Source organism: Pseudorca crassidens, chromosome 10 (genome assembly GCF_039906515.1).
Source record: "Pseudorca crassidens isolate mPseCra1 chromosome 10, mPseCra1.hap1, whole genome shotgun sequence".
Taxonomy (NCBI): domain Eukaryota; kingdom Metazoa; phylum Chordata; class Mammalia; order Artiodactyla; family Delphinidae; genus Pseudorca; species Pseudorca crassidens.
In genome coordinates this window covers 81476454-81499912 of record NC_090305.1, presented here as the reverse complement: position 1 = coordinate 81499912, position 23459 = coordinate 81476454, and the positions used below count along the sequence as shown (strand labels likewise).

The window sequence follows — 23459 nt, the reverse complement described above, 5'->3', positions numbered from 1 at the left end:
GCAATTTTGCCCCACGGGGACACTGGCAATGTTCGGAGACGTTTTTCCGCTGTGACGACTGGAGGGGGTGGTGCTACTGGCATCCAGTGGTAGAGGCCACATGCTGCTAAACATCCTACAATGCTCAGGACATTCCCCTACAACAAAGAATGATCTGACCCCAAATGTCAGCAACATTGAGACTGAGAAACCCTGCATTAACTAAAGCACCCTCAAAACGGCCCTATGGAGGAAACACTACTCTAATCCATGCCCACTTGCAAGGAAACTGAGGTCAGGAGGTATTACATAACTTGCCCAAGGTCAGCAGTGAAGATATGGAGGAGGGACTGTGACCCAGGAAATGCGATGCTATGCAACAAGCATTAACACCCTGCGAAACTCTTAATGTGATTACAGAAACCCAGAGAGGAAGTACTTAAAAAACTGAGTCACCAGGGCATAATACTCATTTCATCCTCTCTTCCCTCAGCTCCCATCCAAAAGTATTCCCTTTCTGCCATCTCTCTCCCAGTGCTACCCCATCTCATCTTGATCTCTAGAAAGAGGTGCTAAGTAGGATGACTGTCTGATCTCTGATTTCTCCATCCACTCTTCAGCATGGTTCCCATAAGCATCCACAAATACATCCCCTGCCCCCAGGAACCCAGAGAACCAGGCAATTCTTTCTCTCTGTGAACTCTCTTCCCAAAAGGGGAGAAACCTCGGCACGTGGTCCGCCAAAGAAGCCAGACTCAATCATAGCCTCCGAGTAGGCAGGAGCAAAGAGGCTATGGGACGTGGGAGGCTACCAGCTGGCAGGCAAATACGAAAGGACAGGACATAAAGGGGTGGGTGTTCAGATTTCCCCAGCTCCTGGAGGAATTAGCCTTTGGCCTCTCAATACGAATGCAGTGTTGGCCATCAGCTGCAAAGGAGTTAGGACAATTGATGATTCTGAAAATAAGGATGAATATCAGTAACTTTTTAAGCACTAAATGTGTGAATGAATTTTGAACCACCCAACTTCCAGTAACATTTTTTTAAAACGAAAAAAATTTTTTCAACCATTTTACCTTTTTAAAAAAAACATTCTTTGGGAAAACTGAGGGTTCTATCTCAAATACGATACCAAAAAAAAAAAAAAATCAACTAGCCGCTCCCTCCAACAGGTACCTGTGAGGCGTCAACTTTATTATCCCTTCAGCAGGAACCATTATCCCCTCACCAGAAAGGTTATCTAACCAACTACTTTGCACAGATTTATTTCAATACCCAATAAAGAATATCATTTTATCAAGAGGGAGGACAAGGGAAATTACCACAGTCACAGGAAAATTATGGTTCCTCTTTTTTTGTGAAAAAAGAGTAGCTTAGACTACAGTCACTTAACATTCTGTTCCGTATTCCACCCCCAATCCTGTTATGGGATGTTCACTCATTGTGGACTTTCTCAAGGAAGGTGGAAAACAGCTTTTGCCTTTGTTTGAGACTGTGGAGGCCAGGTCTTAGCTGAGTAGGTGAAGAAAGTCAATGGTAATGTGGCAAAAACTGGACCCCAGATTTTGTGTGGATTAAAGAGCGAATCCTCAGGTACTCTGTGAACCTCAGATGATGAACCTTATTGTAACTGGAAGCCTACAACTGATTCTTCCTTTAACAACAACACTTTGAAGGTCAGACTGCATTTTCAAAACACGGAGCTCTAAATTTCCACAGGACAGACGACTGCAATTTCAACAGCCCAAAACTTGGGGAGTAGGAAGACAGGGAAAACAGCTGGATCCTGCCAGTTCCTTAAGGAGAGACAAACTCTCAGAGTAAATAACTGTGCCCCCAGCCATAAACATACTTTTCTGTCACCTTGAAAAGACTCTGACACTTGAAAAGCTTTTTCGGAGGGCACTTTGGCAGTATCTACTTAAATATACTCTACATTTGTCTATTTATTTAAGGAAAAAACAAGCAAAATAAAACTTCACTAGCACTAAGAAGCTTATAAAAGTACTTTAACTGGGGCACTGTTGGTAAAAGCAGCAAGAATGCCAGCAGCCTAAATATCCATCCAGAAAGGTCAGGTTTGCACAACCATGCTAATATTCATGATACAAAACACTATGCAATAGTTTAAACAAACCTAGGCAGAGCTATACACAATGACATGGGGAGATGTCCTGTGGATTAACATAGAAAGCACACTGCAGACATAAAGCCAGCCCAGGGGCCCAGGTGGGCTGCCCGGAAGAATTGATGTTGAAGCCTGGACCTGAGAGATGAAGGTCAGTTTTCCTTCTGTTGGGGAAGAGAGTTAGGGGAAAGAAGGAAGCAGGAGAGGGGGAGGGTGTCTGGGCAAAGGGGGCAGTGTCCCTACCCAGGGACAGCACAGAACCTGGAGGGAGGAGCTAAGGAGCTGAGAGGCTGGGGTGGCCTCAGGCAAACAGAACCTTATCCAGCAGCCACAGTAAGTAGTTTTACCTTCACCCTAAGGGCAAGGGGAATGAGTGAGGTCCTTCAGCAAATAACACTATTAGGTGTGAATTTCACAAAGAACACCTAGGCTGCCACTTCATGTCCTCAAGTCTGTCCCTCACTTGCCCTTCAGTTATAAACAGGTGCAGTTAACAAAACTTCAGGCAGGATTTATATCTGTCTATCTGAAATGACACAGGTCCACAAGGTATTACTATGAAAAAAAATGGCCATCTTCTCAGGTGGCCCACTTATGACTCGTAACCTTTAATGTAGCCAGAATACTATGTTTTTTAATGAAAACTATAGAAAACAATACTGCTGTGAAAGCATTAATAAGCAAAACAAAAAATTTAGAAACCCAATAGGAAATTTTAAAAATATGTATCTTGAATATGGCAACTGGAACACAAAACCTGCTTTAACTACAAATAAAATAATAATGGAGACTTGCTAAGATCTTATAAAAAAACTTCGGGTATCTTCACTGGTAGCGCTGAACACTATTAGTATTAGATCATGAAGGCCTTTGAACATCTGCTGAAATGTATATTGTCTCCCCCTAGAAAACTGTGCTTATGCAAATACAGACAATATTTTGCATAAATCTATGAAGGGGTTCAAAGACTGTTCACTACTCAAGTTTGAGAACCCTGATTCCAAAGCCCACGTATTAGCTCTTCATGTATCTGTTTCCACTTCTACATTCAAGGATTTTCTTCCCTCTGACACAGGTTTACCGCAGTCACTATTTACATCCATCACCCACGTCATAACGTAAGATGAGAGACGTTAAAAGAAAGCAGGATTTAACGTGAATTATTTTCCTGAAATAAGACTTAGAGGGGTAGGGGGTCAATTTAAAGAGGGTGTGGGTATACAAAGGAGACTACCTAAACCAAAGATATACAGCCAAGAGTGTTGGAAACAAAGTAAAAAAAAAAAAGAGATGGCAATGATGTACTTTTTTTTCTGAAGAGAAGGTAAAAAGGCTGTAAGGAAGAGGGAACCCTGACCGAGTGGGTCCGTCAGTGGCCTCACAGGCCAGGGAGGAGGCTTGTTTTCTGTAGTAAAAGAAAGTCCACGAGCGCCCTCTCTGGTCTTCAGGGGCTCTTCCTTCCTGACACCCTAGTCAAAAAGCCAGACATCTATAAGCACCAATTCCACACATGGGTATCCACAGCTACCACTCGCCAAACCTCTGTCAGAGCTCAGTTACAATTCTGAGTAATTAAGCTTCATGTTTTCCCCTCCACTTTTTCAGGGGCTGCTTACAAGTAAATCATGGTAAGAACATTAGCAGTAGAAACTTCTACCATACATTCCATTGATTTCCGAGCTCTTCTAGACCCCTGTTTCACTTTAACTCCTAGCAGTTCTTTGTAACGGCACTGCTCCACTCTCCACACCTCGTACGGCACTCAACAGCCAGACTCAACAAAATGAACGTGCAAGCTCTTACTATGTCTCCACAGAAGCAGCCCCCTGCCTAGGGCCTTAAAAGTTGGTACAAAAATCCTAAAGCAACAGGGGTGTGTTAGAACCACCCCAAATTTTAAACTGTAGGCTTGAAAAAGATCAGGTGGCTCTTCTTCCACTCTGGCTCCTCTCTTCCTTTGACAGTGCCCACATATAGACATAATCCTGGCCAAGGCCTTCCAGGGAAAGATGTGGAGGGCTGCATACAGAGGGATCTTACTACAAGATATGTTCATCAGGCAAATAAGAACTTGAGTGATGATGCCAAACCAACTGCTCAAAAGACATATTCCCTACTCGCTCCTTAATTACCTTTTCATAAAACTGACAGCACTTAAAATTTCCTGGGGATTTGAGAATAAAAATAAAAACTTGTTATCTTTTTAAATGGAAGGAAAAGCTGTCTCTGAACAGGGGCTGCTAAATTTTACCGAAATCAAGCACTGAAGTCTGACCTCTCAAAGTAATCAGCACTATTTGAAAGCCATTAAAATATACATTAAGACCTATTTTTCCTGTAGAAAAAAAAAGAAACCCAAATTATGACCAATTTAATCATAACCATTTCAAAACTCTAGATTCCTGCCAAAGGCTCCTGAACCAGTAATTCCCAGCTCCCGTGGATGAACAGGGAGCCACTAGGTCATCTCTCCACTACTTGTCAGTCGCTTCACTGACAACAGGCTGTGTAAGCCCACTGTGTGCAGAGCAGCTGGGATGCTGTGAGGGGCTCTGTGGCCAGAAGAGTAGGCTGCCTGGCCTTCGAGCCAACTCCCATTTGCCTTGTGCCAACCGTGGCACATGTAGGCAAGACCACCATTAACACAACACGACCAGAGCAGAGAAAAAATACGTGACGCAAAGTTTTGTTGTTGAAACCTATTTCCCTTTTGGGGAAGCACCACCGGCAAGACAGAGATGGGGGGAAAAAAGAATGAGTTCAGATCAATCAACTGAGCTACTTAATATCAACCAGGACGTGGTTTGGTGAGTGAGATAGTAAAAATCAGTGATTAGAATTTTCAAGAGTTTTTCCAAGTTCTCAAACACTTTTCAAAAGCATTTTGCCATTCAAATAAAATCGGTATGCAAACCACAAAGCTATCAGGATTTGACATGTTTTCTTAATTCTTGAACACCATCTATCAAATTCTTGTTTTTAAGGAGCTCTTTTTATTTCAGAATTACTAGTGAGGAAAAACAATCTTTGTGACATTTCTACAAGAAACTGCTGCATACTAGCGCTTCCCAACTTTAGCCAGCATTTAATGAATACTAGAGCTTACCAACTTTATTAATCTATCTGGGTGGTTTGGTTTTTAGATTATAAAAAAATCAGTTATTTTGTTACCCTGCCATAACTCTTTCTTCAATGACAAGGTTATGATTCATGGACAGATTATAAACTCACACAACACAGATTATTCTCAGCAACAGCCACCAGCTTTTAAGAAAACATCTACCGAACACAAGATCTTTTAGAGAAATAGCCACTGCAGCTGCCAGTTAACAATGAAAAGCTCATGAGAATGAGACATGGTGCTAAGTGAGATAAGAGGAATAGAAAGTGTAGCACACAAAGTCTACAGTAAACTCTGAGTCTGTCCTGAGTACAGTGGTGCATCAGAGAGACAGAAAAAGGCCTAGAAATAGGAATAAAGGGAAGGCAGAAAATAAATTTCCTATTCAGAGACTGAAAAAAGCACAGAGTTTATCTTGGGAAAGAAAACCCCAGTGATGTAACAAGAGGATTCGGGCACAGTGTCATTTATTCGTACATAACCAGTTATTCTAAAACCAAAACCATTTCTCTCTTCACAGCATACTGTTACTCAACCAAAAAGAGGGTGCTGGAACACTGGGAATAAAGATGAACAATGGCCTATCAAACTTCATAATCAACAGGGGAATGAAATGTTATTGCAGTGAACACTATCAACCAGAGGCCAAAGAATATCATTAGTGGCTATTCTATATTGGTTTTCCCCTCTAAGTCAAATTTGCAAATTTAGCCGAGACTTATGTAAAAACCTGCCGTGATAATTCCTTCTACCCGGCATTTATACCCCAAATCTAACAGTAATGACCTATCTTAGTACTGGTGATGGCTTGCTTTATATCAACACAAGATACTAACAGGGCTTCCCTGGTAGCGCATGGTTGAGAGTCCACCTGCCGATGCAGGGGACACGGGTTTATGCCCCGGTCCGGGAGGATCCCACATGGCGCGGAGCGGCTGGGCCCGTGAGCCATGGCCGCTGAGCCTGCGTGTACGGAGCCTGTGCTCCGCAACGGGAGAGGCCACAACAGTGAGAGGCCCGCGTACCGCCAAAAAAAAAAAAAAAGATACAGTTTTTGAAAAGGGCTATGAACCTATAGTGATGTGGAGGACTCCTTCAAGAAGGTGACGCCCCCGGGACTTCCCTGCTGGTCCAGTGGATAAGACTCTCCATTCCCAATGCAGGGAGCCCAGGTCTGATCCCTGGTCAGGGACCTAGATCCCACATGCCGCAATGAAGATCCTGTGTGTCTCAACTAAGACCCAGCGCAGCTAAATATATAAATATTAAAAAAAAAAAAAAAAAGAAGAAGAAGAAGGTGACGCCTGACTTGAAGGAAGGGGTAGGGGGCAGAGAGAGAGGGAAGAGCCCATGCAAGGGTTCAGAAGAGGGGAAGAGCCCAGCCTGCAAGAACAACTGGAAGGAGGCCGCATGCCTGAGGCCCAGGGGAAAACAGAAGGGGATGCTTGCTGGCCTGGCAGAGGCCAGACCAAGCAGGGCCTGTGGGTTGCAGTGAAGGGATTTGGATTTTCAATGGGCTACGAGGCCCTTAAGTGATCTGCCTCCCCAACTCCCTCCCAAGCCCTCAGCAGCTGACTTCTGCTGCTACACTCGCCTTACTCAAGCTCCACCAGTCCCCCTGACCCCCTGTTTTTCTTGGAACCCTCCAGGACCTTCTCCTGCCACAGCCTTTGGATTCTCTGTTCCTTCTGCCCAAGGTTCATCCACATATCCACATGGCTCACACCTTCACACCCTGCAAGTCTTGTTCAGAGACCTCCTTCTCACCCTATCTTAAATTGTACCCCTTCAACTTAATCCTTCTCCAGACCACCCATCACCAACTACCGTATATATATTTCACTTTTTTTTTTTTTTTTTTTTTGCGGTACACAGGCCTCTCACTGTTGTGGCCTCTCCCGTTGCGGAGCACAGGCCCCGGACGCGCAGGCTCAGCGGCCATGGCTCACGGGCCCAGCCACTCCACGGCATGTGGGATCTTCACGGACCGGGGCACAAACCCGTGTCCCCGGCATCGGCAGGCAGACTCTCAACCACTGCACCACCAGGGAAGCCCTATATTTCACTTTTTTAAAAGTTGTTGCCTCTCGCCCACAAAAATAGAAACTCTGTGAGGACAGCTCTAGAACGTTTGCTGTTTTTCTGAAAATTAGAATACCTAGCTCAAAGTAGGTGCTCAATTAATACGCATTGAATCAATGAATCAATGACTGAACACAAAGAAACAGACACCAATGAAGTGTGTTATGAGGGAGAAACTATCTACTTTAGATTTTAAAGCTATATTTTGAAACCTCACTTCCTCAGCTTATGATTACCTATACCCCTGAGGATTTCACATAAGGAGGTAGGCTACAGGCCCCACTGGCCTCCAGCTTCTACCTCAGCCACTGCTAATTCAACATCCATATTACTACCATGGCAACCTTTCAGAGCCCACCCTCTGGACAAAGTACAAACCTCTTTTCAGGATGACTTCCCTCCTGGTGCATGGAGAGCTCTACCTCCTGCCCTCCAGCACTCCCCTTCCAGGACTGCAGCGAAGTTCCAGGCTCCCCCACCCCCTAAATACACCCCCCCACCCCCCCACACCGGACGGACGCAGAGGCTGCTCCCATACCACACCAGCTAACTCCTCCTTCGTGGCTTAACAAAAGCTCCAACTCTCCCCTTCACCGCCTCCAGGAAGCCTTCCCTGCCTGACCACTGCTTCCCCACTCTGAGCTCTGACTTTACTCTCCCTCAAGTTGCTGAGATCGCTGATTTTGGGGGCTCACACTCCCACCCATCCAAGGCCTCACAGGTCTTGCTAGGAAGTTTTGATTTTCTTCTAAGCACCATGGGAGGCTTCTAAAGGCTACATAACTGCCCACTTACTTGGGTAACACCTCCCCATCAGCCCTGTCTAGACACTTTAAGAAAAAGACATACAAAATTCTTCTTCCTACCCACACTCAACTGATAACCTCCTATGTTCTCTTTTACGTCACAGAAATGACAGGAAAGAACTCCCTACCTTATCTTCCCACAATTCCACATCCCTACCTGCAACTGATCCACGGGCTCCTCCTCTCATTACAACAGAATAAAGTCTCTGATTCAACCCAGAACTGACCCATCCACCTGGGCTGTGATCCCATGGCCTTTTCCCATCACAAGGTATTATCCTCGTGATTATCCATTTTCTCACATGTGATCGATTACCTTTCACTCCTGGATCATTTCCAGTGGCAGACAAATGTGCCCTAATACTATCCAAAATAAATAACATGAAACAAAATGAAACAAAACACACCTTCCCTTTATTGCCTTTATCTATGCCCCCATCCTGCTTTTAACTCATTTCTCCACTCTCTTTAAAGCAAAACCCTCTCAAGACCTGCCCCCACTTGCCCTCTCCACTTCAGCTCTGGTCATATAGCTCCCCTCCAACCAGGCATCTGCCTCCCTGACTCTCCTGATTAAGGTCACTAACGACCTCCACACTGCCACAGCCAGAGATCAATTCCCTGGCTTGGCTTTACTCTACTTCACAGCAGCATGGGACACGGGCCATCACTCCTCACTTACTGTGTTTCTTCTCTGGAATCCTACACCACCACACTCACCTGGTTTCCCTCCCCCCTCACTGGTGATTCCTCACCCCTCCATCTGATTCCCCCTCACCCACGCACCCCCTTAATGAGGGCTCAGCCACTGGTTCCCTTCTTTTCTTTACTGACACTCACACCTGAGAGGAACTCACCTGTCCCCCAGCTTTCCATGCCCTCTGTACAGTGATGACACAGACTCACCCAGTGGCTCCAACCCAGGCTGCTCCACCAGCTCCAGGCTCTATATTCAACTGCTGCATGAGGATACACAGTGTGGCCAAAAACAGCTCCTGACCCTGAGACTCCTGATTTTCCACCATTCCTCAGCTCATTAGATGGTACCACTCAGCTGCTCAAGCCTCAGATTCCAATCCTTACTTCTCTCCCTCATCCACATTCAATTCTTCACTAAATCATAAACTCCAGGGTGTAGAGAAAAAGAAACCCTCGTACACTGTTGGTGGGAATGTAAATTGATACAGCCACTATGGAGAACAGAATGGAGGTTCCTTAAAAAACTAAAAACAGAACTACCATATGACCCAGCAATCCCACTCCTACGCATATACCCAGAGAAAACCATAATTCCAAGAGATACACGCACCCCAATGTTCACTGCAGCACTATTTACAATAGCCAAGACATGGAAGCAACCTAAATGTCCATCAACACATGAATGGATGAAGAAGATGTGGTACATATATACTATGGAATAATATTAGCCATAAAAAGGAACGAAACTGGGTCATTTGCAAAGAGGTGGATGGACCTAGAGTCTGTCATATGGAGCAAAGTAAGTCAGAAAGAGGAAAACAAATATCGTATATTAACGCATATGTGTGGAATCTAGAAAAATGGTACAGATGATCTTATTTGCAAGGCAGAAACAGAGACACAGACATAGAGAATGAACGTATGGATACCAAGGGGAAAAGGGAGGGGGGTGGGATGAATTGGGAGACTGGGATTGACATATATACACTACTATGTATAAAATAGATAACTAATAAGAACCTACTGTAGAGCACAGAGAACTTCACTTAGTGCTCTGTGGTGACCTAAATAGGAAGGAAATGCAAAACAGGGGACATGTATACGTATGGCTGATTCACTCTGCTGTACAGCAGAAACTGACACAACAATGTAAAGCAACTACACTCCAATAAAAAAAAAAAACCAACTCTACCTCCAAAATACATCCTTAAGAGGACAGCCTTTCTGCCTTGCCAGCACCATCAGCGGGCTCTAGCCACTATCACCTCTCACCTAGTTGACTGGTCCCTATACCCTCTCTCCAATCCATCCACCATCCAACAGCCAGTGGTCTTTACATATCACAAATGAGATCAGGCCACTCCCTGCTGAAGCTACTACCCCCCAGTAGGCTCTCATCACACTTCGGATAAACCCAAATTCCTGACCTTGGCCTCTGTTATCTGATCTTTGTTAGCCTCATCTCCTTCTACTCTGCTCCATGCCCACCTCAGAGGCTGCATACTTGCTTTTTCCTTCTGCCTGGAACCCTCTTTCGCCTTCTTCCACATGATCCAGTGGCCACTTCCTTCTCACCATTCCCATCTCAGTTCAAATGTTAAAGCTCAGATAAGCCGTCCCTGATCATGTTAGCTTGAACTCCCCCTCCTCCACCGCCAACTCATTAGCCTACTTTACTGACTTTACAGCACGCAATGTCCTTCAAAAATGTTTGTGTATTTATTGTGTCTCGCTTCACTAAAAGGCAGGGGCTCTTTCTAACTTGTGTCACTCTATCCCAACACCCACAAGAGAACCTGGCACTTAGTGGGTAACTCCATCAACACTTGCTAACCAACTGCCGGACAGGACTGTGCCTTCTTGTTTGCAGTTATACCCTTGGACTCTAACCCCACAAGAGGCACAGAGAATGTGCCTGTCAAATGTCTGTGGGATGAAAGCAAATGAACAAAGGCAAAACAGCCAGAGGATTCTCAAGGCAGGAATCATGGCTGGACAAAATATCCTGAGGCCTGCTGAAGGACAGAGTCTGGACCTTGACAGAAACTGAAACGACCAGGCTGCAAGTATACAGTAAGTGCCCAAGGTAGTTACATGGGTGTCCCTGATCAGGTATGAATTGCCCTAAGTCCAAATCCTGTAACTGAAGACTCGAAACTGGCCTAGAGTGGGATTACAGAGAATGATGGCTACATACTACCATTAGTAGGGAAAAAATTAGTGAAATTATTAGCAGAATCTTTCCAATGAATATGTATTAAGTTCAATAACAATTTTTTTCCATTGAAACATATCTGTCTATATAGTTTCCAAAGAGAACAAGGTCAGTTAAATGGAGAACTGCTTCTAATTTAAACGGAAATCTCCTAGAACTGAAAGGCAATTCTTAAAATTCCCTCATCAGGCAGAAAACCCCGTGACTACCACCACACATACATAAAATCATAAAATAGTAGCCTCAGTTATTTCTGACCCATTTCCCAACTTAGTGAGGATGACTTTATTCTGGTGGCTGCAATTTACCTTTCTTGCCCAGAAAAAGAGCTTTGTAAAACATTCTAAGAAACACAAACTACAGGCTTCCGGGAGAGGAGCAAGTGCAACTCTGTACAAGCAGGGGAAAGTCAATCCCCACACTAGGCTTCCCTCTGCAAGTCAAGAGACTGACTAAAGGAGGAAACAAGCAATGTCAACCCCCCCCCTTCTCATTTTCACTAGAGTCTGTGAAAGCTGGGAGCTTGGGTTCGTTTGCTATGCTCTGATATCCTGAGCACACTGAGGTGTCCTCTCACTGCCTACAAATTGCCTGCAAAAGGAAAACTAGCATTTCACTTCCTGCTGCTCCCGAGAGTCCTGGCAAACCACTTGATTAGAGGCATGCTCGTGTCACCGCATTTTCATGATTGACAAAAATAATAAAATTAGCAAGTAACGTTTATTGAACAGTTGCTCTGCCAGACATCATACAAAAGGCTGAAACCGTATTATACCATTTCATCCTCCCAGTCACTATGAGGTACTACTGTACTACGATTCCCATTGCACAGGTAAGTCAACTGAGGCTTAGCAAAGCTATGTAAATCTTTCTCAAGTTACTCACCTACTAGAGCTGAGATCTGAACCCAGGTTTGTTTAATTCCAGAACTGGAGTTCTCAGTATAGCCTGTATTTAAAGTTATCTTTTGCAAACTTACAAAATGGAACCCGGTTTTCTGCATAACACCTACTAGGGTTACAAGACAGACACTTAGGGAAGCTGATTTAAAGCAGTGATTATCAAACACCAAAATACACACTGAGCTCCAAAAAGTCCACAAGGAAATGTGAAAAATGAGGACAATGCAATGAGTCCTTCCCAAACTTAAACTTTCTTCAAATTTAAAGGATTGTTCTTTATTCTAAAACAATGGCCCTCACACTTCTATGATGATAAGAATTATATGTTATAATGTCTAATTATATACATTATAAAACGCTAGCAACCCTTTGTTTGGTCCCCAATTTATTTCAGAAACTTTCTGGTTTGAAATATAAAAGCCTGGGACCACTGGTTAAATGCAATCTTTGTTTTTGTTTTTTTTTTTAAACTGCCTCACTGGAGTTCAGGATTGTGGAAAACATCTGTATAACCTGGGATGGGAATATTTTCTGTTCTTAAGATTATGAGTCTAATTGATAATGAACTATTACTTTCTCCTTGCCAGAAGCTTACATATAAGAGAAAAAGTATTTGATGTTAGCAAGGTCTTTATCACAAAGAGGAACAAGAATACTGCATCCAGTTTTATGTTATAAATGCCTGAAATGCAAATATCATTCTTCTCCTTCTTCTGCTCATTTATAATAATCCCTGCTGTACAAGATGAATATAAATGTAATCTTCTGCCTTCCTCTCAAAAGTACAGTAACTCCAACTGTTAAGTCTACTAACAGGCTTCTTTTTCTTCTTAGAACTTCAATGAAAAAATACTTTAATAATCAGAGGAGCACATTTATTAAAAATACTGCCATAAACTTTGAATATCAATGTGATTAAAAGCAATCTTGCACTGAAATGCTATTTAAACAGTGGAATTTCACTTCTTTTTTTTAAAGGATTTTTTTTAATGGTACAAATCCCAGATGATTGTGTTTGCTATCCGCTGCAACTTTAGCTTTCATTTAAATCTTTTTTTTAAAAGCCAATTACTTCTAATGCAAACTGTGCATACCTCCCCTCCTCTTCAAAAAAAGAGATTTTATGAAAGAACTGCTAAATACAGCATATAGACTGCTGTAAAGCACACCAAAGAAAGGGTTCTTCATCTCTTTACTTAAAAAAAAAAAAGAAAAAAAAAATTTTTTTTTTTTTAAGTCAGTATTTCTAGCCAAAGAGAAGGAAAACAAAGGTCCCAGCAACCTGTTCCGGCTCATGAAAAGCAGGTGCACATTCTGGAATGAGCTCAGCACAGCAGAGGGTAAAGCATGTGAGCTGTGGAGTTAGGCAGATATGGGTTCCAGGGTCTCTTACATGCTTTGTGTTCTTGGTGAGGTAATCTCACTTCTCTGGGCCTCTGTTTCCTCATCTGTAAAATGGGGATAATGCTAATACCTAGATCATACGACAGCTGTGAAGAATACATAAGGTAAAACCTATGCTGACACAGAGTAAAAGTTCTCACTGAACTTGAGCTGTCCACATACATGTAGGAATATCGTGAGATGTGGCCAGGAGGAAGCAGGATGTTGTTATAAGGGAAAAATCAGACCGCATAACATGTAGGTCATACTCAATAACGAGGCATAAATTCCCCATGCTTCCCTCCTGAGATCAGAGTTCATAAGAACCAATCAAAACTGTAAATGGAGTACATTCAGCTTGGAAGCCCCTTGCTACTACAGGAAACGTGCATGGTTTCCTTTACTGAGAAGCCTTGTAGGTTGAAGAATTCAGCATGGACTGTGCCAGGTGTGACACTTCCCAGCAAGCACAAAATCAAAATGAGAGATCAAAGGATTCAGTATGCCCTCTTTATAAATCAAAATGTAGATGTGTTTCCTGGAGAATCTGCCTTGTAAGTCAAGTTCCAAGGCCTCCAACAGGGCTTCAGCTTCTCTAATCCAACTCAAGGGCAGAAATTCTCAAGAATCTGTGTCAGGTACCCTTTTGAAGAAAATCCCATGAAAGTTCTAGATTCCTTCTCCTGAGGATTTACATACTATACAGGAGCTTAAGAGAAGCCAAGCCCCATCCTCACAGTCAAAGGCTCTGGGAAGCTGGGACAGTAACAGCTCTGTTGATGTTCTATATTTGCATTGCCCAGAAACAGGTATATGCCCTAGAAAAGTGGCAGGGAATGAAAAAAGTGACAAAAATAGGAACTTTCTTACACAAAACCTTATACTCTCACATGTATCTCCTTCTAGCTCAACATTATTTCTTCAATGTTGAATTAACTTTGGGTTTAATAGTGGTTTTTACTATTTTGAAGATTCTCCCCCTCAAAACAGAAAGTTCGAGTAGTAGAATCACATTCTGCAGAAAGAATGGCCCTTCATTAACCAAGAAACCCATTAAAACAGGGATGGCAAACTTTTTCTGTAGAGTCAGATGGTGAATTTAGGCCTTAGTGGGATGTATGGTCTCAGTCGCACCTAACTCAGCCCCATGGTTCACTGCATGGAGAAAGCAGCCACAGACAGTCAGTAGATGAAGGGCTGTGGCTACGTTCCAATGAAACTTTACTCATGGACTCTGACAGCTGAATTTTACGTATTTTCCCACAGGTCATGAACTAATCGTCTTCTTTCGAAAGTTTTTATTTCAACCATTCAACAATGTAAAAAGCATTCTCAGCTAGAGTGCAGCTTGCGGTAAAATGCTAAGGAGCCACACTCAGGGGAAAGAATCGTTCCTTAGGAGTGTCTCTCTAGGTCTACCGGGGCTCTCACTCCTGGGTTGGCGCCGACTTTACCGGTAGAAAGTTACAAACAGGAACTGTCAGCAAGGACACTGACTACTGCAGCCCTAGCACTCATCCAGGGAGTGTCAAGTGTGGGTGATCTGCAACCAAATCATCCGAATGCTCTCCTTAAATATATGCTAATGCGATTCTGATGCAGTCAACTTGGATCGCACTGACTCCTGTCTGAGGCTTAGTTTCAGTCTCTACTTGAGATGTCGGCCGACTGCAAGCCCTGCCACCTGCAGAACCCTTACACACTCATGGAGGGGATCACAAATGGCAGCCGGGCTTGACTCAAAAGAAGGCGCAGAGTACAGGAAGGCTCCATTTTGCAGGAGACAAGCTTAAGTCCATGCAAGCACAAAAAAGAAAACCAAACAAAAAATGATGTCTGGGACATGTGGGGAGTTCAGCAGAGATGAAACAAGATTGGGCAGGGACTCATTAGCTGTTTAAGCTGTAGGAAAGATATAAGGAGGCTCATTAAAATCCTGTCTCTAATTTTGTACATTTCAAATTGTCCAAAGGAAAAGTTGGGGGGAAAAACATAAGGGAAACCCTAGAGAAAAACAGAAGAGCTCTTTACTTCAGAGAGAAAGTTTTATGTCTATAACGTAGTTACTTTAATAGTCTTTGGCACCAATACCTAATTTGTTTTCAGTTAACTCACTATGAACATTTTTTTTTCCCTAGGAAAGAAAAAGGTGGTATTGTTATGTTGACTCAGTCCGTGTTGACTGAGGCTACCCATCTTCCTAGTCTTTTTTTTTTTTAACCAGTTGCCTGTAGATGCCAACCAACCTCTCTTCCATCTTGCCCTAGGCTCAACTATGTCCCTGTTATTTTGACAGGGAGGTCAACTGTCATCAAGTGTGGATATCCTCTAGGTTGCCATCCTACTCCCTTGCCTAAGTATCAAAGATAAGAGAGGTGGTGTCCTGTCTGCACTCTTTCTGGAAAGTGTAAATGGAGTGCTAAACTCAGGACAGAGACACAGGAAATGCTGAAAGACAGTCCCTGGCCTCCCCTGGGGCCAGAAAGTGCATCTCGCCACAGAACAGGTACCTTTTTTTTGAGTCACAACACAATGGAAAATTGGTCATTTGAACTCTTCAGTCTTCCTAGTAGCCCAGTTCATTCATTTTGGGGGCAAATATTCACTGAACACAAACAATGTGCAGGAGCTCAATATATCTTGGTCAATAAGAAGCCTGTCCTCTGGGAGCTTGCACTCTAATAAAAGAGCCATCACATAACACACACTTTCAAATGGTGATAGAGTGTTCGGAGGAAGGAATACTGGGTTTGTTGATGTTGTATAAGAAGTGGGCGCAAGAGAAGTTAGGAATGACTTCCCAAAGAAAACGTCGTATTTCCACTGCTGACTCCCACAATAACACTTTACATTTTGTTTCAACTTGCTGTGAAGTTAAGGCATTTAATGTATTTATTTTTTAAGGCTCCCTACATTTTCAGGTACTAATATGGAAACCTTAGTCAGTTACTCATACCAATTAATTTCATCTAAACATTACTTTGTTAAATCTACAATTTCAAAAATCACCTTTAAATAAAGGTATTTTTCTTCTGAGTTTAGTCTTTGAAAAAGTTAAAACTGTATTATCAATCTTTTTCCACTAAAACCAAATGTGCCATCAAATAATATTACAAATTACAGAATAAAACAAGGTAATAAAAATGTGAGGATGCAGATAAAAAATAGGCTGCCCTCTGAAAGATAGCTTAAATTTTATCTTAACATTTACCTACTTGAGCTAATAGGAAAACGGGGATGACATATTAGCTAAACCACTAATAATCTCACTTCCATCTAAATCTATAGTTCCGACCTCTCCCACAGCATTAACCCTTGGGCAGTCTCACATGAGGAAACTGGCCAAAATAAGCTACAGGAGCAAAAAGAAAAAAGGGCAGAGATCCTAGCTTAGCAGTTTTGAATTTTGGGGGTAGAGATATGTGAAGAATCCTTGAGAATCCAAGAGAAGCTGGGAACACTTGCCCTGAAAGTGGACATACATACTATTTTGCATACAATTTCACGGGAACTATGACCCCCTGAAGCCCATTCAAGCCCCAGGTTAAAAACCTCTGACCTTGACAAATACCAAATTAGGAGATCAGGTCTAAGATTACCAGCATTTAAAAGAGTTGAAAGGAATTAGTATGTGTAAAGTCATTTTCCATAATCTAATTTAATGTCAACCGTTATTAACAACCAAGGGAAGTAGGTGTTATCATCTCCTTTTACAAAGGGGAAAGCTAGATTCTGAAAGGTAAAATGCAATATTAAGCAACTTAATCTTACACCCAGGTTTCCAACTCTCAGATGCACAACTGTGAACTGGAGAATTTGAAACGTCTGGCCAGTATTCCTCAATATCCTCCAAGATGAGGAGTTTCTGACTGAGTGCTTCATTCACATTATCAATTTATCTACATATTTCTTTCCAATTTAACTTTGTTGACAAGAGGAATTAGTATAAATTTAATTCCAAAACACGTTTTCTTGGTAGTAGATAATCTCAACCAAAGACAAAGGATAACTGTCTAATAATTTGATAATTTAAAAATGTATCTTCATTTCTTAAACAGCCTGACATGAACTATTTGTTAGAAAAACAAAGGCCCACTGTGTTAGGTGCTGAACATCCTTATGCTTGGATTTTTAAACTGTCCCAGAAAATCCACAAAGTCACAAATGAATCAAGAACTGACTGAGTTAAAAACTTCAGTCTCTACTCAAAACAGGCAGGCAGAGTTTCAGCCATCCTGGCTGCTTCAGCATCCTCTGAATGGCTAGAGCAGCCTACACAAAAATGGCACCTCTAACAGTCACAAATAATTTGATAGGTCAGAAGCACACACAACCAAATAATCTATGATGCCTTTGTGCCTGAATAAAGTAATTAAGAGGTCCTAGATCTTCTTGGTAAAATCCACTCATGACTATGTCCCAACTGAAAATAATAAATACAGCAAAAAGTGGGTCCAGGCAACTAAATTTGGTTGGGTCTCAATCCAGACCAAGTTGCCCAGTGAAACGCTAATACACTTACTCATCCTCTATAGGGGAATTACCAATAATTAGCACCCTGTATTCACACAGATTTAGAAACCCTTTATGGAAAATGCATCCACACCCAGAGAAAGAAACTAAGAACAGAAGCAGGTCAGGTCCTCTACAGCTCTACTCCAACTGCTTCCTATGAGTTACCACCTAGTGATTTTAATTTTTTTAAGCCCAGGCGGGCTGCCAATTCAACACTAAAACCGGACTAACAACTGATTTTTCCTATTGCAACATTGCCAGCAAGTCCTGTGCTTTCCCTCTCTTTCCTTTGGTCTCAAACAGCAATTCTCATTCTCAGAAATCTACTACTTTGCTCTCTAATCTGTTCCAATTGGAAGCTCTCAGAGAGCTGCCACTGGTATTACTCTTCCTCCTAGTGCCAAGAGGCCAACAAATGGCCAGTTCAAAGAAACCAAAACAGTGAACGTGGAGGCAACACAGGCACTAAAAACAAGAAGTAACTGCAGAGACAGAATAACAATGGGCCAACTCTGGACCTTAAAATATTCCACTTGCCAAAGTTGTACCTATTCTTGGACCCCTAACAATAACTATACCAAAATACATGGTCACGCTGAGAATTAAAATTGCACTGGGAATATAAACTCAGTATTTTGGATACCAAAAACTCACTCAAGTCCTTGTCCGTACTGCTACTGAAGGAATCGCTTGAACTGAACCTAAAATTGACTGGGCTTCAGAAGTCCTTTCTGACCACAGTGTGCCAAGGCCTAGCAGAGGCATTAGCCAGCAAAGGCGACTATTCACAGAAAAAGAAAATCTGAAGTAAAGGTCTGACAGTTCCTAGATACCTGACCTTTCATTTGGAGGCACACTTTTAACTACAGTTATTTCCCTAGAGTACCCCTCCACCAGTTTTATTAAAAACTGACCAATAACTAGACTCTGGTTTCACTAGCTAAGAGCACTAAAGGCTTGTTTCACCATATAAAATTCTTCACCCTCACCGCCTCGCTGATTTTGGCAGCTCAAAAAAAAAAGTAAAAGAAAAAAAAAATCCGACCAAGAGCTCCTCAGTTGTGATGATCCTTTTGATAAAACTCTAACTTAAATCCCATAGAAATAGGCTGCACAGGTAAAGTGTCACCTTTTTTAAAGTTCAAAATTCATTTTGATTGCCGGCAATAAATTTCAGGTGGCAAGGTTTCCTTTTCAGAGCCCCCTAAAACATTCGTGGAAAAGCTTTCGGAAGCTGACAATTCCTCCACTCCTCTTGTTTCTCCATAAGGGGGTCAGACCCGAAGGGATCTGGGTTAAAATCACTGCTGCTCCCCAGCGCTCATCACGGAGCGCCGCTCAAACTGCACCCAGCCAGGCCTCCACTGAAGGGTTCCTGACGCTCCCCGTTACAGGAAGCCCCCGGAAACGGGATTTTCCAAACGCGCAGTCCTCCCCCTTCTTCCTCAGACAGCATCCTCGCGTGCGGGGGAGGAGCGGGTCAGGTGGGCTCGAGCTCCCGCCCTGGTTAGCCGGCCGGGGTACTTCCCCTAGCCTTGCACAAACTCCTTCAGGGGGCTGGACTCACCTTCGCGACAGAGCCCCATGACTTCGCGGTTTTTCCCAAACTCCTTGAAACTTTCGTCCAACTCCGTCCCTAGGAGATACACACACACAGGAGGAGGGGAGAGGCAGGTCAGTGGCCGGGAGTGTGACGCACGCTCACGCACGCACGGAGTAGGTGCGGGCACCTCCGCGTTCCCCAACCGAGCGATAGCATCTCTGACCCCCGAGGGGGGCGGGTCACGGGACGGGGGAGGGGAGAAGGGTCAGACGACGGGGGAGCGGGGGTGGGGGGGCGGAGCGGGGGGGAAGAGGAAGGCGTGGACACTCACCGTCTTTCCCAGGAAGTTTGGAAGCCTCGACCCACAGATTCCACGACTGTCCCAGCATCGCTTCGGGACTGGGCAGGGGCCGGCGCTCCCCGACGGTCGCCATTGCGGTGGCGGCCGAGGTGGAGGCGGCCCCGGGGCCGCCGTCCTCCGGCCGTAGGCGCCGCGGCGGCGGCGGCGGCTGCCGCTGGGGCTGCGGAGTCTGCTGTTGCTGCTGCTGCTGCTGCTGCCGGGCAGCCGCGGCCGCTGCTCCGCCCGCCGCCGCCGCCGCTCGGCGCGGCTCCCCCCTGACGTCATCTGCGGCCCGCTCCGACATTCTTTCCGCTCCTACAATGTAACAAAAAAAAAGGGGGAAAGAGTCGCGCGGGGGCCGCTTTTAAGGAGGCGCCGGGGAGTTCCGGCGGCGTGCGCGGCCCGCGGGCCGGGTGGGGCGCGCTGACAGCGCCCCCAGCCGCCCAGCCCCCCAGCTCGTCTCCTCCCGGGCCACCCCCCGCCCCAGGCGCAAAGTCCGCTGCGCGGGCTCGCTTTCGCTTTCGACTCCGGCGCCCCTCGGGGGAGGGGACAAGCGCCGGCAACCCGCCACCGCGGCGCAGGATCCCCAGCCTGCCTCCGCCGCGGAGAGCCGGCGCGGAGGCCGGCGCCCCGAGCTGCCTCCGCCCCAGCCCCGCGCTCCGCCGCGGCGGGGAGGCCCAAGATGCACCCCCGGCCCTCGGGCTGCCCACCCTGAGGCCGCTTGCATCCCCGGGCCGGGCCCGGCGGCCCCGCTCCTCCCTTCCGTCCGCGCGTCCGTCCGAGCGGCGGCGCCCGGCCGGCTCCCTTAAGCGGAGGCGCCTCCCGCCGCCTCCTCCCCTCGCCGGTCCCACCCTCTCAGCTCGCTCCGGCGAAGTTTGCGCGTCAAGCCCCCGGAGTGGAGCCAGGGCGAAGTCGGAAACGCAGCCACCCATGGAGAAGCCGGCCGGCTGGCCCCGGAGCACCAGCAGGCGGCGTCGCCGTAGGGCCTTCCCGCCCGGGGTCCCACCTGGGGCGCAGGGGCCGGTTCAGGGAGCAGTTGGATCTCCGCTCGCAGGCGGCCGCACGGCTGTCAAAAGCATGAATGGGAAACCGCCGCCGAGCGGAAGCCTGGCGTGGAGGAAACCACTGGCAGGCGAGGAAATGCGGCCCAGGTGCAGTCCCAGGTGTCGGCCCTAAGCCCACCACGGGAGGTCACAGCGTGCTCCCGGGGTATTTGAGCTCGTCCAGCAAAGAGGAGACCATGAAATCAGTGTAAAATGGAGTGGAGGAGAGAGAGACCGAGGCGAATCCATTTACCTGTTTTGGAGACACTACCCCAAATTTCTTTATTTCTCTTTCCAATGCTCCTAGAAGTGATTCATTCGCCCCGCACCCCCCCCCCCAAATCTAGTTTAGTTTTAATTCAAGCCGTTGGTCTCCCTCTTTATGATTGTCTTTGCCTGGGCAGGGAGGGAACCTAAGGTTTAGGTGTAGGTACAGCATTCCTAGAAAATACTGTTTTCTGTTAGATATTGTTCACTAAATTAAGCATTGGCCCACACAACTTAGCACCCCTCCCCAATACACAGACTGCGCGCAAAGCTTTTGCTCAAGTGATGGGTAAAGATGATAAAATAAAGGGATACTTAATGAACTAAAGCACCTGAAATATTTGAAACTGTAGCAGACCACATCAAGCACTTTCGATTAAGTGTTCTTATCATTACTCTTCCTTCAGACTGATGTGAAAATCTGCAGCCTGAGACATGAAACAATGATTTTAATCATCATGTTTCACATAGCAGTAATATCAGCACTCCTGAGGCACGTGTGTCATAGCTGCTTGCCTAGAGGTGCTTTCTTTAGGTGGGGAAAAAGCGGGCTTATTCAGGTTTTTTATCTAGAACATCTGGCGTCATAGAGGTGGCCAACTTCTCTGCTAAAGAAACAAAGTCCAACTCTCAGAAACATAAAAATGTTTAAAAAGAGTAAAAATAAGGAAATGTTATTGCAACCTAAACTCAATGCAGGGCTCCTGTAGAAAGTGCTTGTTTTGGGTTCAAAATTTAAAGGCTTTAGTGAAAAAAAAATAAAATAAAATATATATACACACATATATATTAATTTATTTTTTAAATGTTTAGAAATAAGTGCGTAATTTTTTCCTGGATTGCATGCAAACAAAAGTTCCCCAAAACTATGGATGCTTCCTGTCCTTATCTAAGAAGCAGAAAAAACAGAATAAACAAAAATGGTAGAAATGATTGGTAGGATTAAAAACCATATTTCTAAAGCTTTAACTTCCTACATAAGAGCATCAATGACAAAAAAAATGCATAGGTAAAACATAATTCCCTTAGTAATAAGGTTCCTAACTCTTAACCAAGGCCCTCAATCTTGGATGTCACCAATGCAGACCTTCAATTTTTCATCCAGATCACTGAAAAATCTGTAGAATTACAGAAATACATAAAAACACCTAACTTTTTAGTTTTCCGAGATTAAAGTGCACAATTTATGAATTGTTTTGAATTTTCTAATTCTACATTTAAGGGAAACAAAAATTTGAATTTTATGGCATTTGGAGCTGCCATTAAAAAGAAAAGCTTAGGGCCACCCAGCTATATAGGTAAAAAAGACAGCTTGCCTATTGAGTACAGCCCTTCTCTGATCCCTGAGAGTAGAGGGTGAGAATGAAAATAAGGGGAAGAATGGCAAACATGAAGTACAGTCCTACTTCCTCAAGACACTGCTTGATTTCCCCCTTTTTACATGTGAAAATACTTCGAGATTCACTAATATGACTTCAAGCTAATGGGGGTCAATATGGCAATTTATAATACTTCAACTTCTGTCATTATTCTTGTTTCATACTTCCCCCCCCCATTTTTTGATTGGTTTAATAAAGAAAACACGACAGGGCTTAGAATAAAAAATACTAAACATCCTCTTAGTATTATGATAGTTACTAAGAGAAATTGTTACTAATAGCAGCTATCAATTATTGGGCACCTACTAGGTGCCAAGCATTGCTGTAGGTACCTTTTTGCATTATCTCTATTAATATTCTCAGTTGTGTAGGGTAGGAGTTGTATTACTATTTACAGATAAGGAAAATGAGGGAGGGCTCTGGAGCCAGTCCCTGTGAATTTTTTCTGGGTTCATATACTGGGTCTTTCACTTACAAACTGTGTAACGTAAGCAAGTTACCTAATTTACTTGGATCTCAGTTTGCTAATCTGTAAAACAGAGATAAAGCCAGGTTTCTGAGGATTGCATAAAAAGATCCATGGAAAGTACAAAATAACACAAAACGAACACTATAAACAAGTATCTTATATCACACAGAGCAATTCAGATCTATTCTCATCTAAGAAATGTGTCACCAAGTTGAAGAAGATGCGAGCACCAAGAGAATGACAGGCAATTCCTGGCCATCTCCCTACCAACTCTCTTCTGCTGCAGCCAATGCATTTTACTACATTCTCTTCACCCATGAGAAAGTCCTAACCCCCTTCCAGAACGTGCAGTTTCTGATATCCATAGTTGGTTTGGGTTTCTCAACTGTTTGAATGAGTCACCAACAAAAGCCAAAACTGCTAGCTGAGAAAGTACAGTTGTCTGATACTCAAATCTGGGCAACATTTAAAAAGTGTTCTTATACAAAGGGCACTCTCTATAAACAAGAGTACGACAGAAACTCAAACACTTGGTTTTATAATAAAGAACCTGATGACTTCTTAACCTAAACCCCCTCCTCTGCACCC

General features: G+C 44.2%; 1 protein-coding gene across 1 annotated transcript in view; it reads right to left on the bottom strand.

Moving 5' to 3' along the window:
• ATXN7 (ataxin 7) overlaps window positions 1–23459 on the bottom strand; it is a 128867-nt gene that overhangs the window by 69071 nt on the left and 36337 nt on the right. The window contains 2 exon segments of the mRNA XM_067755083.1: window positions 19398–19466; window positions 19705–20028. Of these exon segments, the coding sequence (XP_067611184.1) occupies window positions 19398–19466; window positions 19705–20017 (382 nt within the window). The 5' untranslated portion in view covers window positions 20018–20028.